The sequence below is a fragment of the Alligator mississippiensis genome, chromosome 1, assembly GCF_030867095.1.
Source record: "Alligator mississippiensis isolate rAllMis1 chromosome 1, rAllMis1, whole genome shotgun sequence".
Taxonomy (NCBI): domain Eukaryota; kingdom Metazoa; phylum Chordata; order Crocodylia; family Alligatoridae; genus Alligator; species Alligator mississippiensis.
This window is the reverse complement of record NC_081824.1, coordinates 171,699,503-171,721,156: the sequence shown is the minus strand read 5'-3', so window position 1 is coordinate 171,721,156 and position 21,654 is coordinate 171,699,503. Positions and strand designations below refer to the sequence as shown.

The following is a 21,654-nucleotide window of genomic DNA, read 5'->3' as shown; positions in this document are numbered from 1 at the left end:
AACTTCAAGACAGGTACAGTTGTTAGGTCATTTTACTTTCCTATTTTTGCACGATGAAATTATAAATGCCAGTGTTGCTCAGGGTTCTTCTGTTCTACCTGTTGTCTTGAGGCAGGAACAGAGAGTTGCTACCTCACCATTCACAATAAATCAAGCAAATTTACTCTCAGTGTTATTTCAGGGTGTTTCTGCAGACCCAGGAAGACAGTACAACACCCATTCACAGTCAGTTTATCTTCACTGCCAGAATGATAAGAAGCTTATTTATTTTAATTAACAAATGTTTAAATTCTATTCAAACCAACTGAGAAGACGGGGTAAGCTGGCTGTGTCACTAATTATAGTGTCTTTTGTTTATAGAAAGATTCGAAGATTTTTCTGCCCCCTAACTTCTTATATGAAAACTCCAAAGATTTTGTTTAAATGACCTCACCTCATGGGGTATGTAATCAGAAGGCAGTTTGTCCAGCATATCTTCAGCTAATCGGTATACAATGGCTTCACGGGTTTCTCCTGCTCCTCCTCCACTTTCCTTGGGTTGAATATTAGTAATGGTATCCAGAACATCAGCTGCTGTATTACTTTGATATCTGAAATTTACATTAAAGCGTTAAGAATATTTCAGAAATCACAGGTAACTTGTATGCTTTGTATAATCACAGTATTTAGATGTGTGAAAAATTGTAGGTCATCAGACAGATTGTAAACTCCACAGAATAGGGATTATTTTCATTTTCATCACATACAGAGCTAAGTGCATTGGTCCAAATAAGGCCAAATTTTATGTGGCTATGTGAGGAGAAACATAACTGTTCCCTTCCCCGTCTTACTGGGTACATCCCTACATTTGTAATTCAGATATAGGAAAGAAGAGCAAGTACAAATGGCTGCTATCCCATCCTGTTACTGGAAAAGTGAGGAGAGGGAAAAACTACTCCAACATTACATTGGCATTTTGGGGAAGTGGAAGGAGAACAATTGATGTCTGGTAAGAAATGATTTATCTAAAAGAAGCAGGAAAAGTAATATGGTAGAGAGATACCATTTTTTTCTTAGGCTGCTTTTTGGGGGTAAGCATGGATATGACTGCAAACTGTCCCCTCTTATACAAGGCTAGATGTAAAGATTCTATCTAGCCCTCATTAAATAGCAAAATCCATTCTACCACAAGGCAGTTCAGAATTGATAATAAAACTTGCCAGATTTACAACCCTGGAGATTAAAATCTTCTAGCCTGGGCACTGCTGATGTAAATTTATGTTCTGAGTTAGTAAATGCAGTGAATACAGTAAGTTTATGCTGCATCTGGTAGAAAAAGAGGGTAAGCAGTGCTGGCTTGTAACGTGAACACAGCTGTATGAGTACTTTTGTTATACTGCTACCTAATGGCTGTGCGGGCCAGGAGCGATCCGAGGCTTTCGGGGGCGCACAGCGGGCTGTGGCCAGCAGCCCTGCACGTGGGTCGGGGAATTCGGCACGGCGAACTAGAATTAGGCACGGACGCATAGCGGTTGATTAAAGATTATTTTACTTACACCATAGATGGTTGCGGTGCAGGCAGGAAAAACTTCGCTTAAGTTGCAGTTACAAACGAAAAGAAAATTTGCACAAACAAGACCTGTAGAAAACTCGAGCCTCTTAAACCTGGAAAGAGCTCTGGATACACACGCACACGAAGTTTGCTAGGCTCCGTGGACTGAGCGCGCAGGGAAGGGTACGTCGAGGGATCAGGCGGCGACGGGGAGAGGCTAGAGGTTGATCAGGCCCCTGTATCCTCCTCTAAGGCACACGCTGGGTTTGTTAAGCTCCACAGCGCTTAGAGTTCTCCACGAGATGGATGTGGAGTCCTCCTAGATGAGGTCCTCCCCGGAGATCTCCAACTTGGGCAGAAACTGCTCAAGCCTCTTATACGGCTAGCAAGCCAATCGCTAGCCGCCACATGGGAATAATTTAGAAACAGCCAATAGTGGGAAACAAATTTGCATGCAAATGGCAGGAACTCCTTTGCACCGGGGTTGTCTCTATGCAACTGAGAATTGCACCATGCAAAGAAAGCTCCTCGTGGCGGGAAATAATTCTGCAGTGCCGAAGCACACACAAAATCATACCCTTTGGGTCATGACAATGGCATATGTAGTTAAGGGGGAGTATTAAAGAAAATATATTACTACCAAGTGGTATATGCTTTGGTGTTGCAGGCCTGGCAGTCATTATCCCAGGGGTCAGCAATCCCCAGCATACGTGCCAGAGCATGGCACGCCACGCCATGCCATTTTCTCAGCATGCCACAGTTGGCCCAAGCTCTGGGCAGCTGCCACTGGCCATGGAGCCCAGGCTGTTCGTAGCAGGTAGCCAGGAGGCTGCGAGGCCTTCTACAAGCAGCCCAGGCTCCATGGCTGGCAGCAGCTGCCCAGAGCCCAGGCCAGCTGCAGTCAGGAGGCTACAAACAGCTGTACTGGGCTCAAGAGCCCAGGCTAGGCTTGTCTCCAGGCCGACGCTGGGGGAGGGGCCTGTGGCAGTGCAACTCTGGCCCCTTTCTTGCTGTCCAACCTGGAGGTACGTGTACAGCCACCACCACCACAGAGCCTGGCCAGGCCTCCGGAGCAGCTGTTTGCAGCCTGCCTGCCACCTGTTGCAGCTGCCCAGAGCCCAGCCCAGACTCTGGGCAGCTGTAGCAGGTGGCAGGCAGGCTGCAAACAGCTGCACTGAGCTCTGCAGCCCCAGCACTGGTTCCATGCCAATGGCAACTGTATGTGCACCTCAGGGCACAGAGTGGGGAAGGAGCCAACACAACCCCAGCCTCTCCCCCACTGTCTGCCCAGAGGTGCACGTACAGCCCCCTCTAGCAATGAAAACCAGGCCCCTTGTGGCTCCTCCACAATCTGCCCGGCACACCAAGTCAAGGCATGGTTCAGGGTTGGGGTGTTTTTGGCACTCAGGCCAGAAACGTTGCTGATTCCTGCACTATTTCTTTCTTTTTTAGTCAAATACATGAGGAAGTTATTCACTGCTTTATTAGCTGATTCAGAACATAAATTTACACCAACTCAGAGCATAATTGTATATGTCAATTTTACCTATCAACCTTCAGATGACATTTATCTCCCTTACTACTTTGTCATATATAATTATATAAGAAATTAAACTAAGGGTTGTGCCTTGGAAGGATGCATGTGAGTTCTTAAAGTAGTTAAAATTTAGAGATGATATCGTAAGACTGGAGAAGCCAGCTGCAGAGGTTTAAAATAAACATTTTGCAAGTGTAATTACAAAGACTATAAATCAGAAAAATTAGGATAAATTACTTGTTGTTTAGTTCCTCTGAAAATATTGTCACTCTTGTCTCTTAGCTTGTGAGAGCAAGAATGGTGGAAAACTCACAGTGTTTAAAGCTTACTGACTCCACAGAGTAGTGGTACAAGGGTAGAGTGTGAGCTTATTGGAAGTTATGTCCCACCCCCAACAAAATATAAATACCATTCTCCCAATATTACAGCCAACTTCTTCAGTTCTTCAGCATGAAAGGAGAAGCTCCCATGATGATGTCAATTAAAAAGTATTACACATATAAATAAATACAACGTAATAAAAATATCCTGCTTTTCCCAAATCAAACCAAAAGTAGAAAACCTTGGAGAAGTAGCTGATTCTCAAATTTTGGGGAGAGATGGATGCATGAATGGTAACACAGTTCAAAAGCTAAATTCAGAGAAGGAAAATTATGGTTAAGTCATTTTCATTTCTTTAATGATCTACGTCAAGAGTTTTACTTTTGAAGAGATAAAAAAAGCAGTAAGTAAGGCCAGTGCCAATAGCAAGATCAGGGAAGGCTTTATTATAAATAACACTAGAAAATGGACTAAAGTGGCCTCTTCAATAGCTAGAGAGCAGGGTAACAATGCTTCATTTTCTAAGTGGAGATAAAATAGAGACTAAAACGTCATTCACACAAAAATGGACCAAACTGAAAATAAGGGACATCCAAACTAAAAAGCTCTTTTAGAGTTAGAAAATTGGACTTCCCTCACAATGGAAACACATTCTGAAATATGGAATTTGGAAAAGAGTGAGGACCATATAGCTGTTGCACAGCTATCTGCAGAGACTTCTTCAAAAAATGCAAAGGCAAACTTGCCCCTAATCTAAGTGAGCTTTAAATTAATTGTTCTTGCTTCAGGGCAGCCCATAACAAAAGAAAATGCACTTTGACATCTATTCATGTGTTTCTCTTTAGTCCCCTCTATATGTTACACTTAAAGCATGATAAATCAGGTAATCACGCCTTAAGCTGTGGCCCAGCTACACATTCAACCATTTAATGGCGTGATAAAACAAGCAATAAGCTACAAAGTTATTCAGCTAAAATGTGTGATAACTTTGCAGCTTGTTCTAATCACACCATTAATTGAATGGTGGTCAAGTGGTGGGAAAGTGGTCCCCTGTGGCTGGGAGCCCCATTAACTGAGGAACTTGTAGCCACAGGGTGCACCACGTGCAGCCAGCCCTACAGCTAACAAGGCTCACAGTGGTGGGAGCATTGCCAGCTGCAGGGCTTGCAGTGGGGAGAACGTTGCCCCTCCTCCTTCCCCTCCCCCCCATGAGCTCTACACCTCATGAGGCTTGCATTTGGGGCAGCATTCCCCATGCTGCCCCACAGCTGCCGATGCTTGCGGCCCATGTTGGCTGCAGGCCTCTCAGCAGGGGCAGCATGGGGAATACTGTCTCCGCTGCACGCCCTCCTGAGCCCTATCAGCTGTGCGGCGTGAAGCTGCAGGAGCTGGTTGCAGGGGGAGCCTGGGATTGTGATCCCAGCCTGGGCTTCCCCTGCACTGGGAATAAGGTATGGTGGGATCTAATACACAATCTCACAAATGTACCACCTACTACGCAAATGCTATCTGCCTCTACCACCTCCTGTGGCAATGAATTTCACAAGTTAATTGTGTGCTCTGTAACAAAGTACTTTCTCTTAGGTCTACACCTATCTCCTACTAATTTTAGTGTGTGTCCCCTAGTTCTAGTATTCTGATCTATATTAAGCAGAGCTAATCAAACAATAGTCACAAATACATTTAATGTTATTAAAATTAACGTATTTAACTTAAGTTTATCATACCCCACTCAAAGAAAAAAACAAGAACTGAAAGAGATTACAACCTGTCTGAGACACAAAGATAAAATACAGGTGGGGCTATCCACTGTCGAAGCATAGGGGGATGAACACGGGTTCAAGAGCACCCCATGAGATCGGCGGTGCACCCCATGTGATTGGCCACTGCCAACGGCGTCTGCAGGAGGTTGCCGCTTACCACCCCCCACATTGCCGACACTGCCAGCGGCATCTGTGGGTGGTTGCTGACTGCCACTGGCCACCACCACCACCAGCAGTGGCATCTATGAGTGGTCACTGACTGCTGGTTGGTGCTCACCACCCCTCCCCTCCCCGTCAACACCACCACGGCCACCTGCAAGAGCTCACCGCTTGCTGCCATCACATCCTCGCTGCGGCCACTGCTGCAGCTGCCTGTGGTTGCTTGCCATGCCCCCCACAGCCTCTGGCGGCACATGTCGTTCATGGGACTATCATTTTAAGCTTCTTTTTGCTCAGGAAGGACAACAATAGGCCATTAAAGATAAGGCAGATGGAGTCAGCCTACTCAGGGGATTAAAATTGCTAGAACTAGGGATAGACGTTCAAAAAGCTTAAGCCTGAATTGATTCAATCTTTTCAGGTTAGTCTAATGGCTAGGCTAAACCACAGACATGCAGGCACATGCCTGTAGTGGCTAAGGCTAGAAGCCAGGGGGTGCTAGAGCAGCCCTCCCTTCTTTTCTACAGTGCTGAGATGGGGGAGAAGGGGTGTGACCAGTCCCTGGCAGCGTGCTCTGATTTGGGAAGGCTTCCCCCCCACTTCTGATCAACACAGCAGGGAATTGATACCACTGTGTTTATCACCCTGAACTCAGTGTTTATCACCCCATTAAGAAAACAACAGAGGGACATTACCAGCTACCTGTTGATTCTGCCTTTGTCCCGTCTGTCATAGCACAGACTGTAGCCAGCATGCAGTCTGCTAGTTAATGCTGTGTGTCTGTGTAAGGCAGAGGGGATGGCAGAATCCCTGCTTAGAGGGGAGGAGGGAACAGAAGCCAGGCAGATGCCTGCAGTCTCTATCAACCTCCAGCCAGGGAGTAGAGGGGAGGGGCCAGCCCTGCTGTGCTGCAGAGAGCCCCACACAGGCCAGGGAGCATGCCGGGATGCTGGAGGAGTCTGATTTATCTTAAACCAGCAATGGGGTCTGGGACAGACATTGCATAAACTGATTTTAGCCAAATCAGTTAAGTCCGATACTACATTCAACCAGGTTTATCTCAAACTGGTTTCAGCCATTTTCAAACTGGTTTATGTGAACTGACCATCTGTTCTGTTACAGGTTTAAATCAGTTTCTGATCACTTAAACCAGTTTATGTGTAATGTCTCTCCCTAGCCAAGAAAACAATTCTGAAGCACCAGCAGTTTCAGGCACTAATGATAATGCAGAGAACAGAAAAACACAGTGGTCAAACTAACCACAAAAAAAAAAAGTAAAAAGGAGACTTTGAAGGATATGGTCAAGAAACTTGAAATGGAGAGTTTTAAAGCTATTGATTTGCAAGATGATGTTTGAAAATGAATAGTAGGAATGTGCTGGCTAAATTTAAGTAAATCTTGTAGAGACTGATTACATTTGGAACAGAACCTGAAGTAATTTGGGTACAGAAACATATGTGTGGTTTGAAACTTTGAAGGGAGAACCTAACTGAAAAAGAGAGGAGTAGGGGAGAAAGGGAAGGGTAGAATAAAAAAAGCAGGGGGAAAACCCAAAAGGGGACTGGTATGGTAACTTTAGCAAGTGTATATGCACACATTCGAGACAGGATGTCTTTCTATAGAAAGCTACCTCAAACTTCAGAAATTTTTTTAAAGCGAAATGTTGTTTTGGTAGGAGACCATAACTGTGTTATGGGCCCAAAAGTAGATAGGTTTAATGGAAGTATAACAAAGGACAGAAAAATCAAGCACAGCACTAAGATAGATAAGCACAGTCTTTTGACTCCTGGAGATATTTAAATGCAAAAGAAGGAGATTTTTCTTTTATTCAGCACCACATGAACTATATACACAAATACATGTTATCATGATTTCCAAAACATTACTTAACAATGGTATATCAGCCAAGCAAGGGGAAATTGTCTGATAACACCATGGACCAGTACAGTTATTTATTAGAGAATATACCCAAAAGGAAAATTTGGCAACTGAATATTTCAGTGTTATATGACCAGGAAAGAGTAAGAACTATTAGAAAAGAAATCAAGCTCTATTTCACTGAAAATAATATAAACCAAATTTTCAAAAATATTTTATGGGATGCTTTCAAGGCAGTCATCAAAGACAACCAAATAAGTAATGCCTCACCTAAGAAAGTCAGGAAGAAATGAAATGCAAAATCTGATGAGTGAGGTAGTAAAATTTAAAAAGTATGCTAGAATAATCAATCACAGGAAGTATATTAAAAATTAATAGAAATTTAAAACAAGTTAGATTTGTTACAAATTGAACGAGTATAAAAAGCACCTAGCCACACAAAACAGCGATATTATAAAAAGGAAAACATAAATGCCACATGATTAGAAAATACATTTTAAAAAATTAAATGACAATAAAATTATACCATTTGTCTGGAGGCTCCAAATAATTTAGCAACTGACTCAAAAGCCATATGTGAAACATTTGCAAGTTATTATAACAATCTTTGTTTTTTAGATCCAGCAAATCCTAAACACGTATATGAATACCTAATTACAGAAAATTTGCCTAGATTAAAACCTGAGGTCTACGGAATTTTAGGTGAAGACATTAAACTAGAAGAGATACTAGATGTAATTCTCTCAGAAATGGAAATCTTCAGGCCTGGTTGGATTCCCTCCAGAATTTTACAACAGTTCTGGAGCAGAATTAGTGCACCTATTATTAAAAGTTTTAAATAAGATACTGAAGAAGAAAAATACTTCTGATACCTTGAGGGAAGCACCTATTGTAGTAATCCCCAAACCAAATAAGGATCCATTCACTTGTGCTTCATATAGACCTATATCTTTATTAAATCAAGACAATCAAGACACAGTTTTTTTCATCACCTTTAGTGAACAAATTGAAAAGATACTCTCTAAACATATTAATATAAACCAAACAGGTTTCATAATTGTGCAGGCCGGGAGCGGTCCGAGGCCCTCGGGGGAGGGGGGGGGGTTCGCGCAGCGGAGTGTGGCCAGCAGCCCGGACACGCCAGGTCGGGGAAGGCAGGCGGCACACTAGAATTAGGCACAGAAGCTTAGTGGTTGATTTAAGATTATTTTACTTACACCGAAGATGGTCACAGTGCAGGCAGGAAAACTTGCTTGAGTTGCAGTTACAAAACAAGACAAAACAAAGCTCGAACCTGCAGGGCACGAGAGTACGTCGCAGAGGGTTTTCGGCGACGGGAAGATGCAAAACACAAGAGTACGTCGCAATGGGTTTTCGGTGACGGGAAGATAAACCTGCAGGACTCGAACCCGGACAGAGCTCTGGATACACTCACACGAAGTTTGCTAGGCTCCGTGGAACTTGCGTGCAGGGAAGGGTACATCGAGGGATCAGGCGGCGACGGGGAGAGGCGAGAGGCTGATCAGACCCCTATAGGCTTCTTGAGATACACGCTGGGTCCGATAGGCTCTGCAGCGCTTAGAGATCTTCACAAGACGTTAAGTTCTCCTCCTCCTGATAGTCGCGGAGTCCTCCAACTTGGGTGGAAACCGCTCAAGCCTCTTATACGGCTAGCAAGCCAATCGCTAGCTGCCATGTGGGAATAATTTAGAACTGGCCAATAGTGGGACACAAATTTGAATACGAATGGCAGGAACTCCTTGCAGCGTGCATTTCTCTGCTGCAACCTAGAACTGCACCCTGCAAAGAAAGCTACAAGTGGCGGGAAATAATTCAGCAGTGCCGAAGCGCACACAAACAAAAAATCACACCCTTAGGTTGTGACAATAATGAATAGGAAGTTGACTGATAATCTCCACAGAGTGTTAGATCTGATTTTTTATGCACAATTGAATAATGAACCCAACCTATTTTTTCATTAAATGCTGAAAAAGCTTTTGATTAAGTCAACTGGCAGATTTAAAAAAACCCAAAACTTTAGATGCTTATGGACTAGGACCAACATTTCAAACCTGGATATCAGCTCTTTGCACTAATCCATATGTAGCTATAAAAGTAAATGACATTTATCAGAAAAACTTCCTCTTTTCAAGAGGTACATGTCAAGGATGCCCATTATCGCCTCTCCTTTATTCTGTGGTAACGGAACCAATTGCCCAATCAGTCAGCAATACTCTGAATATACAGGGAATAAATATAGGACAAAGAAGAACATAAATTGGCATTATAGGTGGGTGATGTTAAGTTATTCATTACAAAACTGATTAATCCATTGTCTAAAATACAAAAAGAAATAATATATGGCTAATTTTCATGATTTAAAATTAAGTATGAAAAATCTGAGCTCCTAGACAGTGGTGTAGGACCAAACATACAAAGGGCGTGTCTGCATGAGATGCTTTACTATGCATTGGACTAATCTAACGTGCAGTAAAGCGTAACCATCTACACATGCGCAAGACTGACTGCACATTAAATTAGTCAAATGCACTATTTGCTAGTACCAACACATACACATACTAGGTAAATGGAGCATTAGTTGATGTGCTGTAGAACATATGCAGACGCTGACCAGCAGCAATTTAATCCTGGTTAGCCCAGGCAGCCCTGCTGGTGCTTGGTTAAGCCCTGATGCGGGGGGAGCTGTGCCAGCTGTGGGGGCAGCTGTCTCCCCACTATGTGGGGATTGGGACACGTCCTAATTCCCACGTGGCTAGGACAGCTGCACCAGCTGCAGGGGCAGTGGTGGGGAGACAGCTGTCCCTGCAGCCAGCACAGCTCTCCCAGTCACATGGGGATCATGACCCATCCCAATCCCCATGTGGCTAGGAAAACAGCTGCCCCTGCACCTGGCGCAGCTCTCCTGGCCATGTGGGAATCGGGATCCATCCTGATCCCCATGTGGTCAGGAAGATAGCTACCCCTGCAGTCGGCACAGCTCTCCCTGCCTGGTGGAGATCAGGATTGGCTCCTGTGCCCCCTGCCAACCCATGGGGCTGGTACCTGGGGGAGCCTGGAGCTCTCCCAGCTGATGCAGGGGGGCAGAGCAGGCCAGAAGCAGCCCTGGACTGGTCTGCTCCTGTCTGGCTCAATTTGCTCCCAATGACAGGACACATAGACATGAGCCCCAGAGCACATAAACGAGTCTGAATTTTCTGCCTAGAAAATTCAGGCACATTAACTGCATGTGTAGACATGCCCAAAAAGAGGTAAAATATAGCTATAAATATAAATGTGTAACTACTTCATTAAAATACTTCGGGGTGATTATTACTAAAAATTGGCAGGACATGTAACAGTTTTAATTACATTCCTTTTATTGAAAGAATCAAAATAGGCTATAGAAAATTGGTGAAGATATGAAATGTCATGGTTAGCTAGAATTGCAGCAGTCAAAATGAATATTTTAGCTCAAATTAATTTTCTATTCCTAAGTCTACCTAATATAGTGCCAACAAATCTCACAGATGAGTGACGGACTATGATGAATATATAATTAGAGAAATGTGGACTAAGCCTGTCTAAGCATGGTTGCTGCTACTATTCAGAAATTTTGGCTTTTTTCTAGAAATTAGTCCTGAACATGGTCTGAGCTGACTTTATGCTAGACTGTTAGGGTATCTCAAGGAGGATATGAATATACTTCTGTAGTACATTGGAGTCCCATGGACAGCCGTGACACGCCCTGCTGGCCCTGCAACCATGCCCTGCACTGCCTCTAGGGTGCCTTCCCTTTCATCTAGCCTGCTACACTTTGATGTAATAATAGGATTAAAAGGGAGGCCGCCCACAGGCTTTAGCATAGGCCCCAGTCTAGCTGAACCCACACTGGGGTTCTTTGGTATCTTATTGGCATCTACACTACTTCCTGGCCCCTCACTGGGTCTCACTACTCCCATGTTACCTGTCAACTTTGTGTTCCTGAGGGAACCCTGGCACCCAGCTTGCTGGACTTAAAAAGGACTTCTTCCCCCTTCTTTCTCCCCCCCCCCCCCAACACACACCTCACCTAACCAGAACTAAGCAGAAGAAAAGTTTAATAGGCATATTGGGCCATATATCTCCTGGTCCCAGTATGGGAGGCCTATTTAAACTTAATTGACTAAAATTTGGTTGCTGGGTTAGGGAATGCTGAGGCAAGAGGCTGAGTCGGACAGGGTATGGGCGACATTTGAACAATGGTTCAGGGTTCATCACAACATCCGACCCATTGGAGCCCTGATCACAAGTGTTGTCATACTTTTCCTGGGATGACTGGTGGAAGTTCTCCCCACAAAGTTTATGAACACTCCAAGTAATCCCCTTAAGTATGTTCCATGTGCACTTGGGATTCCTGTTTTAGAAAACAGACCAAATCAAGGCACCAGTAAAAGACTACAGTAAGATCTGAAAGTCATGCTAAGCTGAAGCTTATTCACAACAGGTAAAATATAAAACACTGATGCTGACTTCACAGTACAAGCATAACTAGGCCATCTGAGAAGAAATAAAGTGGTATCCCTTCCAGTTTATCTTCTATATTCATAATGATTTCAAGCTGGCTCCTAGGTGTCTGGTTACTCCTTAAAACCTTATGTTTTTCCTAGTTATTAATCAGCTTCTTGAGATGTTCCAAACCAGATAACCCCTTGTCACTGGAAAAGGTAATTCATTTAGATTGAAACTGTTTAAATAACAGGATTTTCCCTGTCAATTATGGCCTGGGACTCTCTTAATTTACACAATTAAAATAATGCTTTGAAGAGGCTGGACTAAGGGTAGAAGAAAGCAGTAAAGCAGCAAACAGTGCTTCAAGAGGCAGAAATCTCACTGACACCATCCGCTGTTGATCTTGAGAAGCTGGAATAAACAGATTGTCTCTTTTCATCACCTGTTTAACTTTCAACGATCGTGCTAGGAACTTTGCCTGTCAACAAAACACCCAAGTGCCTTGGCATGGTAAGATCCCAGCTCTCTTCCTCTCTCTCTTCCTATCACTCTCTCTTTCTCTTTTTCTCTCTAGGCATAGCTTTCTGAACCTGAATTTTATTAGTAACGCTTGAGCTAGGTTTCCCCAAATACTCAGTTGAACCAGGGTAATATTGTAATTGTTTCTGTTTGTTTTTTCTTGCATGGCTATTACTACTGGTACCATCATAAATTTCATACACTTAGCAATAAATAACTTCTATAGTCAAACTGGTGGTAACAGGGTGTATTTTAACTTCTCTACTTCCCCTTCCCTACTTGCTCTGCAGCAATGCTTCTTTTCCCTAAGCCAAAGATCCCTGTAAAGCCCCAAAATACTGTGGGATCCGCTCACCAAGAGGCTACCATTACTAGGGCAGTTAGGGCAAAAGATTGTGACATGCTGGGTTTGAGACACATAAGGGGATCAGCCTGTATAGGCTGGTTGACCCAGTTTGGCTCAGATGTGCCCTAATGAACTGAATGCTGGCTCATGAGGGTGTCAGCTAGACACCCAGCCTGATTCAGAGGTATTCTGTTCACCTGCGTGCTTGTGTCTGACTGCATTTTATTGTTGCCCTAATGAACTGATTCCTGGCATATGAGGGTGTCAGCCTGTACATGCTGATCAACCCGGCCAGGTCAGGCATGTCATGTTAATCTGTGTTTGTGTGTATGTATTTGACTGATTTGGTGGCTAGAGAAACCCAGTCCCATTGAAATTGAGTCCTGCAAGATAGCTCCATTTGGGGGAGGACTTGCAGAAAGGAGAAATGCAGCTCCATACAGTGCCGCACTTCAAGAGGAACACAGAGAATCTGGAGAGGGTTCAGAGGAGGGCCACTTGCATGTTTAGTGGCCTCCATGAAAGACCCTACGAGGGGAGGTTGAGAGATCTGGATATCTTCCGCCTTTACAAAAGATAGGTGAGGGGTGACCTTGTAGCTGCCTATAAGTTTATCAGTGCAGGACAGCAGGGAATTGGTGATGCGCTGTTTACCACAGCACCCCAGGGAGTATCTAGGAATAATGGGTACAAACTTGGGAAGAGCAGATTTAAGTTAGACATTAGGAAGAAATTTTTTACAGTAAGGGTGGCCAGAGTCTGGAATGGGTTTCCAAGAGAGGTAGTACTATCACCTAACTTGGAGGTCTTCAAGAGGAAGCTTGACAGTCACCTGGCTGGGGTCGTCTGACCTCAGTCCTCTTTCCTGCCAGGGGCAGGGGGTCAGACACGATGATCCATTGGGTCCCTTCCAACTCTATAATCTATGAATCTATGAATATAGAAACACAAGTAACACAAGCAGCACATTGATAGAATTACAGAGACGCCAGAAGAGTACCCTTAATAAATGAGTGCACCCCAAAGTGATGGGCAAATCTGGTAACACTCAGGCCCCTCACTGGGCCTCCCTTGACCATGCAGCAGGAGTGAATCTATAGCCTTAAGGATTAATTACAAGGCTCTGTTCCCCTCCTACACCACACCACATGGGTGATGCTGTATAATCACTGTCTTCTGTTGAGGCTTTGGCTCCCTTGGCTGCCACTCCTTACCTCTTAGCTAGGCCTCCTAGCCCAGGCCCACTGTACTGGACTTGGCTTTGAGGCACCAGCTGTGCTTTAGCCCCTTAAGGCACCAGGACCCTATCTGCCAGGCCACTGACCCCTTTTTGGCTGCACCCCTCTTGGGCACCAGGCCCCTGTTTGGCTCTGTGACCTCACTCTCTGCCCTGCCCCAGTCTCAACACTCATTTGTGCCTTAAACCTACCCTGGCAGGGCTCTAGGCAATTGTGTGCCCCTAGGGCACTAATGGGAGCTCTGAATACCACCCCTTACAGTTTCAACCCAAACCACCAGTGTTAGACTGCAACTCAAACAATAAGCCCCCGGGCTATAACATAAACAGTCCCTTCCAGGCCCACCAACAAGAGCACAAAAGGAGAAGCAGCACTCTGCCCCCTTAAGAGGGAAATCTTTCCCTTACCTCTTGTGCCCTGTGAGCTCCCTGAGCTTCACTGGGGATCCACAGGCAGCACAGCAGTCCCTCTAGCATCCCCTGGTAGCTCTCCTGGCCAGCAGCTCCTACCCCTGATGCTTGCAGGGCTAGACTAGCTTGCTAGCTGGGGCCCTGGCCTGCCTCCAGATGCCTGCTAATTGGCCTCACTGTCTAGTAGCTAGGGCACCCTGCAACTGGTGCACCCTGCCTGGCCTGCAGTGCTCCATTTCTGGGCTGCTTCTCTCCTGAAGTGATCCCCAGGCTCTCTGCTACATCTTCATTTTTTTATTGCAGAGTGACAGTCTGACACATCTGTATATCATCACTGAAAAACGTGCAGACAGAGCATGACTCTATGATACCCTCCTGCTGCATGGACAGAGCTTGGAATTGTTGAGCAGTTTCCCATCCTGTTTTGAAGAAAGGCCTACAAAGGAAAATCAAGAGAAGCAAATCCAACAGTGTGCTGCTGCTCAAATAACCGGGGAATAGAAAGGAAAAAGGAAAATTCAAGGACAGAATGATATGCAGTTTCAGTTATTCTATGAACCTCTCTAGTACTGCCAGAGTCAATGCTTATCTTCTGCTTGTGTTTAACTCTGTCTTTACAACAAGGCTGAGAGAACTAGGTATGTTTAGCCTGAAGAAAATTAAATGAAGGGAAGGCATGACTGCAGTCTTCAAATCTTTGAAAGGCTGCTATACAGAAGAGGGAAAACAACTATTCTTTCTCACAGTACAAAATAGGATGTGAGGCAGTGCTTTAAACTGTAGCAAAATCAATTTAGATTATGTCTCAGGATTAACATTCTTACTGTTAGGACAATGAGGCAGTAGAATGAACTGTCCAGGGAAGCTGCACAATCTTTTTCATTGGAGATTTTAAAGATGAGGCTGGATAAGCACTGGTCAGGGATGATTTAGGAATAGTATTCCTGCATTCATGCAGGGTGGTTGGGCCAGGTGACCCTTTAGGTCCCTTCCAACCCTATGATTTATGAATTTCATACTGCTTCTTTTTAGGATTATTTCACCTGTTGATTTAAATAAATCACAATTCATTTTGTCAGACCATTTATCCAGTTCTACCAGATCTTATGCATATATTCTCCAGCTTCTTTCTTTCTGTGGTACATACTAAGAGCTGGAGGTGATAAACAGAGCTGATGTTAAATTGATATGCATTTTCCAAGATAATTGGAATGGGATAGTGGGACTTTGCTATATTATAATTATAGTGCATATCTATGTCCTCTGTGATGGGGCAAAATATCTCAATTTCCTGCAACCCTTCAATTTGGGGGCAAAGAAATGTGCACAATGATGTTCCGAACAAAGATGCTAGAAGACACCGGGCCCCTCAATAACACCACCTTTGAATATTAGGTGTCTAACATGGTTAAAATGCAAAGGAAACATTTGATAAATCTGTAAATGTCCTAGATACATGTGTGATGTGGGAACAAGCTTACTAATGGCATAATGCTTGCCACAATGATAAAGCTTCAGAAAAACAAATACATTTTGATGATTCATAATATTTTGTTAGAAACCATGCAACATTTTATGGAAGAAATAAAACCCAAGCTGCTCTGTACATTATTTCAGGGTGAAAAAAGTAAGCAAAAGGCAAAACTTAAAACTGTGTGGGTAGCAGGTGATGCTGAAAAGCCAATTTTAAATAACAGAACATGCAACATTGACAAATAGATGGCAACCTATGATTACAGCTACAGAAAAAGGCATACTGTAAACAAAGTATCCACTAATTCCTCCCCCTCTCCCCTACCCCTCGAAAAATGCATGGAGTGACAGAATATACACATTTTATTGCTGAACTTTCTTTTGTGACTTGCACAGTACCTGGAACTATAAATGAAAATTTATATCAATAAAAACATGAATAATTTAATAATGAAGTTGTGTAATGCTAGGATACCTCAAAAACATCCTTTACCTTTCTTCTCATCATTTTTAAAGTGATTCCTTTAAAAGAACATAATTGCTAAAGCCCTAGACTGCTCTTAGTTTGCATTTATATCAACATAGTTCGACATTTCAAAAAAATACGTTCTTCAGTTAGAAAGTGTGGCTTTCAAAGAGTTCATGAAATTCCTTAAGAAGTGGACTTTACAAAGGTCCCAGATTTCCCATATGAAAAGTATACTTGTGAATTTTGGCAGGCTTTGATTGTTTTCAAACAGTAAAAAGACCAAGTTCTTAGAATTAGAATATTTGAGACCCACTTACGTGATATCCGCATTGGGGTGAAGACCAAAGACTTCTGGACTGTCCATGGCAGGGAGGGACTGAATATACTCTTGATACTGTTCCAGAGTTTTGCATACTGGGATTTTATATCCAGTGTAAAAAGAGAAGGCACTTTCAAACATCTTTTCACTGAACCACACCTGTGCCAGTATAGAAAATAAACATAAAAATAAAAACTTCTGTTTATTTTGCCATTCACACAAAGGTTTAAACCCTTCATTATTTTTTCATACTTTATGGGGAGTCAGGGTACTAATTTTGATGAGCACTGCTAATTTTACTCTGAAATAAAAGTAATATTATGTTGTTACAAAGTAATCATTTCAAAGCTTGAATTATGTTATGTAAGTTAATTTCATTTTATAAAGGTATACCTGCTTTTCTTTTAAAAGGAGCAGTCAAGGTGGAAGGTCTCACTGGCCAAGAATGATAGATTGTATTCTTGAAAAATTAATTTTATATGCAAGCATGTTACAAATAGACTGGTAAGCTTGTACCTCTTTAATAGAAACAAGTACTCTGCCTCCATGCATTACAATGGGCATGTCTACACATGCATTTGATCCAAGGTCAGTTAACTCGTGAATAAACTTTTTGTGAGTAAATGCTCCTGGGCAGGCATCTACACATGCAGGGAATCAGGAGCAGATTTGCTGCTAATGGCAGCAAAGTGCTCCCACTTTCTGGGGTTCTACAATGGGCCCCTGCCATCACCAGGGGGAGCTCTAGGCTCCCCCTGGGTGCTAGCCCAGGGGCTGGCAGGGAGCACTGGGCTGTCTCCTGGCAGGGGCTGGGACACTACATCCTGCCCTCAGGGGCTGCCTGCTGCCAGGGTGGAGACAATGTCCCTCTGCCACAGCAGCAGGAAGCTCCTGGCCCTGGCTTGCTGATCAGGGGCAGGGAACTTGTAAAGAGCTGCAGGGGATGGGCAGGTTCCAGCCCCCTGCCCCAATCCCCTGGTGGGGAAGCTAACAGCTAGCTTGCTGCTAGGTATCTCATCGGCAGATAAGGGTAGGGGGTTGGGAGCTAACCCACCCCTGCAGCTCTTTCCAAGCCCTATGCCTCAATCTCCTGATCAGGGCATGGGGCTGGGACCTGCCCCTGACCAGGACAGATCCCAGACCCCACTCTGTGACTGTGGGAGAGAGGCTGGGGAACCTGTTCCCCACTGAGCTCTGTGATCACGGAGCTGGGTGGGGAACCGACTGGGGAGCCTGTTCCCTGCCAAACTCCGTGCTCACAGACCTGAGTGGAGAACAAGCTCCCCAGCCTGTTCCCCACCCAGCTCTGTGATCACAGTGAAAGTAATCATTTCAAAGCTTGAATTATGTTATGTAAGTTAATTTCATTTTATAAAGGTATTCCTGCTTTTCTTTTAAAAGGAGCAGTCAAGGTGGAAGGTCTCACTGGCCAGATTCCCCAGCCCCCACCAGAAGGGAGCTCCCAGCACCATCTCCATGACTGTGGGACCAGCACTGGGAGATCCTTATCTCCAAGCACCAGCTCCACAACAGCAGGGCCAGCACTAGGAGATCCTTATCTCCCAGCCCAAGCTCCACAGTCACAGGGCTCAGGCTGGGAGACCCTTATGCCACCTCTGGCTCTGCTGTCATGGATCTGGCACTGGGAGACAAAGTTCTACCAGTCCCAGCTCCCCAGTTGCAATGGCAAAGCCCTTTGAGATAAGGGTCTCCCAGCCCCTGCTCCCCAGTCATAATTTTGGAGCAGGGGGCTTGGAGTTCCCTGTTTCTGGGGCAGGGGAACATAGTCCCCATCTGGGCTCCAGTGGCAGAGCCTGCCCTGGAGCAGATTTGCTCCAGGTCAAGCAACTACATGAGTGCTTCTGCACCATTACTAATCAAAAGTATATTTGCTACTTGCAATTGCAGTAGAAAATTTACTCATGATTAGTGAGTTTTACTGCGCAGTAAGCATGTGCATGTGTAGATAGATGCACATGCTTACTGTGCAGTAAACTATGCTACTGTGCAGCAAAACATCTTGTGTAGATGTGCCCAATTGCTGTTAAGCATGATAGAATTTTAACTATTATATATTTTAGTAAAAATGAATACTGGCAACTAAAACAGCTGTTGCTTATTATGACTAATGATTGTATTTTCAGCTCTCTTACCCTCGCAAAGCAATTAAGAAGACGCTTATCAAAATCATCTGTGACCCTGCCTCCATATTGCACCTCTCCAATCATGTACCGTACTGTGCTCCATGATATTCCCTAGATGCAAATTAAGTAAAAAAATGTTTTTAATGTTTAAGAAATAATTTTAAAAACTATTTTAATAACCCCTATTTATCTTGGGCAGGGCCGTCCAACTTCTAAATAGCTGGAGGTTGCACTAGTGTGAACTGTGGGCCCCCAGGTCTCACCTTCCCCCTACACCGGGCATGTGGGCAGCCCTCTCCTGCACCACTACATCATGCTGCAGGCTCCCCAAGTGCCAGGAATTTAACCACCCAACCCCCTGAAACTGGAGCAGAAAGTGAAAACTGAGAGAGGGGGTGGAGCCTAGAGACCCCAGCTGCTGTAACAGCTGGAAAAAAACTATGACCATTAAAGCTACTTTATAAACATTATTAAGCATTTCAAACATATTTTCTGAACCTATAGTCTTTAGACTAAAGTCCTTGAATTGGACTTGTCACTACAAGGAGGCATTGCTTCTTCAAATACCTTCTACCACTTCCTTTGCAGTGTTAACGGCAGCCTAATTTAAACTGGGAATGCTTTGGGCACCTTTGTCTTATTTCTTCCTTAGTTTCTCAGCAGTTCTCTGACTGGCAACTTGATTACAGGAGAAGGAATGGATATTCTATTACTAGGTTCTTTTCTAGCAGATAGAAGGCAAAGTAGAAGGAAGGTAGGAGTCTGACTGGTTTTGTCAAGAGGATATTTTGCTTCCTTTCCTGACATACCATTTGCAGAAGTTCAGGAGAGGATAAAAAGAGGAGAAACTGAGAACCAACCAAAAGTTATAGTTCACATTCTCTTTTCCAATCCAATACTGCTACAGGTAGCCTGATACTTGTTCTAACTTGTACTCTGGCTGTAGTTTCCAAATAACTACACATCAATTGGGAATAACCAAAGTTCAGCACACTCTAACTGCTGCCCATTTTTCCTCTCTCTGCAATCCTGGAAAGTTGTGAGAATCCAGCTAAATTGTGGCTACATGCACCAAGGACCTCATCATGTTAGGGGAAATCTCAGCTAGGTGTTTGTAGGTGTTTCCTTTCCTTCTGCATGTATAAGAGGCTTATGGTATAGAATCTCCCTCCATACTACTGCTGTGGCTACTTGACCTCTTTGAAACAATAAATCTGGTCTGAAGCTTAAAAGCTGGATTCAGCAATTGATTAAATAAAAACAATGAACTAATGAAGTAAAAAATGACTATTCTTAATTTTTACATGAACAGCAGAATGAATCTGACTGAGATGCAACTAATTTTAGATATGTGGCCTTAACTGCGTAGTTTCTTTGTGTACATATATGACACCAAAGTATTATAGCATAGAATTCATGCTATAATGCAGCTACTGGAGCTGTTCATGCACCTACTGGAGCTGCCCTGTTAAATTAAAATTCTTATTTTATTAATTGATTTACATATAATCATCTGCAAATGCTTAGTTAAGAATAATAGCTTTAATCAGGTATGGTTCAAGGCTATTCATATTTCAGAGTTCTGAAAATACAAGATCAAATTCTGAAATCCTTAAATAGAACTCCTGTTGTAATCCAGGGGAGTTTTGCCTGTTTAAGAAATTAAGGCATTGGCCTACAGGCATTGTCTAATAATCAAATAATTAAAATAATTATATAGTTTTCACATGGACAATGGTGTACAAGAAGCATGCTAGATTGTCCTGTTACTGGCCTAGCTAAAAGAACAAATATTCTTCATGGAAAAAATGGAATTCTGTGAAATAGAAAACAATCAGAGAAAAAACATATTGCCACTCACTTTCTTGATGTCACATTCATCTAGGTGATTCTGTATAAACTGAACACTGGCTGTAAAGTCTGCAGAGTTAAATTCGTATGGAATATTCCAGCCCAAGGGGCCAAATTTACGTCGTTCCTTAAGAATACCAATAAAAACAAATAATGCATTTATTTCAATGTGTTTATTATATTGTTTTGGTATTAGTTCTTGTGAACTTTAATTGGAATAAATTATTAAACTTTGGAAATGGCACAAGCCAGATGAGCATCTCATTGGTATAGATAATTAATTTAAAATGGCCACACAGAGCTCCAGATAGGAACAATATGTCAAAGAAAAACAATAAAAACACTTATGACTATCCATTTCAGGGGTCAGCAATCTACAGAACCATTGGACCTGGCTGGTGAAGGTGGGGTTTCAGCGACACTTAGCTGTGGGATCTCTGCCCATGCTGCCATGGGGACAAACGGCTGTGATGGTTGGGTCCTAGCACACACCTACCTGCTTGCTCACCTCTGACCTTGGGTGCGTTATTCTGGCCCACAAAACACTCATGACTCTGTTCCTGAATCAGAATGGTCAAATGGGATAAGGTAAATTCTCTGGTGGCCTAATTTTTGAAGGAACTGAGCCTTTGTAATCCCATTAACCTCAGCAGACGTACATACCCCTGACTAGCTAGCTTTACTCTTTCATTTTTTCCATGTAAATTCTATTTGCTAACAGTAATTTGAATATTCCACTTTCATTTGATAACACTGAGTTAATAACACATATAGGTTGTGTCATTTATCTTGTTACTTTGGTGTACTCTTTTAATCTGTAAGCCTTTCAAAATCCTTGCCATTTTACATAACAGGGCTGCCTAACAAGCTCCATTATGTTATTTCAGATCCTCTATTATTAATGTTTCAAGCATGTTATGCTCATCTGAAAACATAACTGAAAATCTAGCAGTGAAAATGTAGTAGTTAAGTACATAAACTATGGAGAAACCATCCTTAGGATGAAAACATTATCAATGTACAATAGGGTCATATTCCTCACAGCATTTTAACCTCCTTGTATTATGTACATCTATGACTTGCTGGGAATACTACTAACATTTCTAGAAAACCAAATATGAAAATAATCGTATTTTTGTTCCTTTTGAGTTTTTTTACAGCCATACCCTCCTTGTAAATGCTGCACACTATTTTCTCATTCTAAAAAC

At 43.2% G+C, this 21,654-nt stretch overlaps 1 protein-coding gene across 1 annotated transcript in view; it reads right to left on the bottom strand.

The window, feature by feature from the left end:
* DNAH8 (dynein axonemal heavy chain 8) overlaps positions 1 to 21,654 on the bottom strand; it is a 343,175-nt gene that overhangs the window by 10,407 nt on the left and 311,114 nt on the right. The window contains 4 exon segments of the mRNA XM_059716994.1: positions 434 to 590; positions 16,450 to 16,610; positions 18,605 to 18,706; positions 20,457 to 20,573. Of these exon segments, the coding sequence (XP_059572977.1) occupies positions 434 to 590; positions 16,450 to 16,610; positions 18,605 to 18,706; positions 20,457 to 20,573 (537 nt within the window).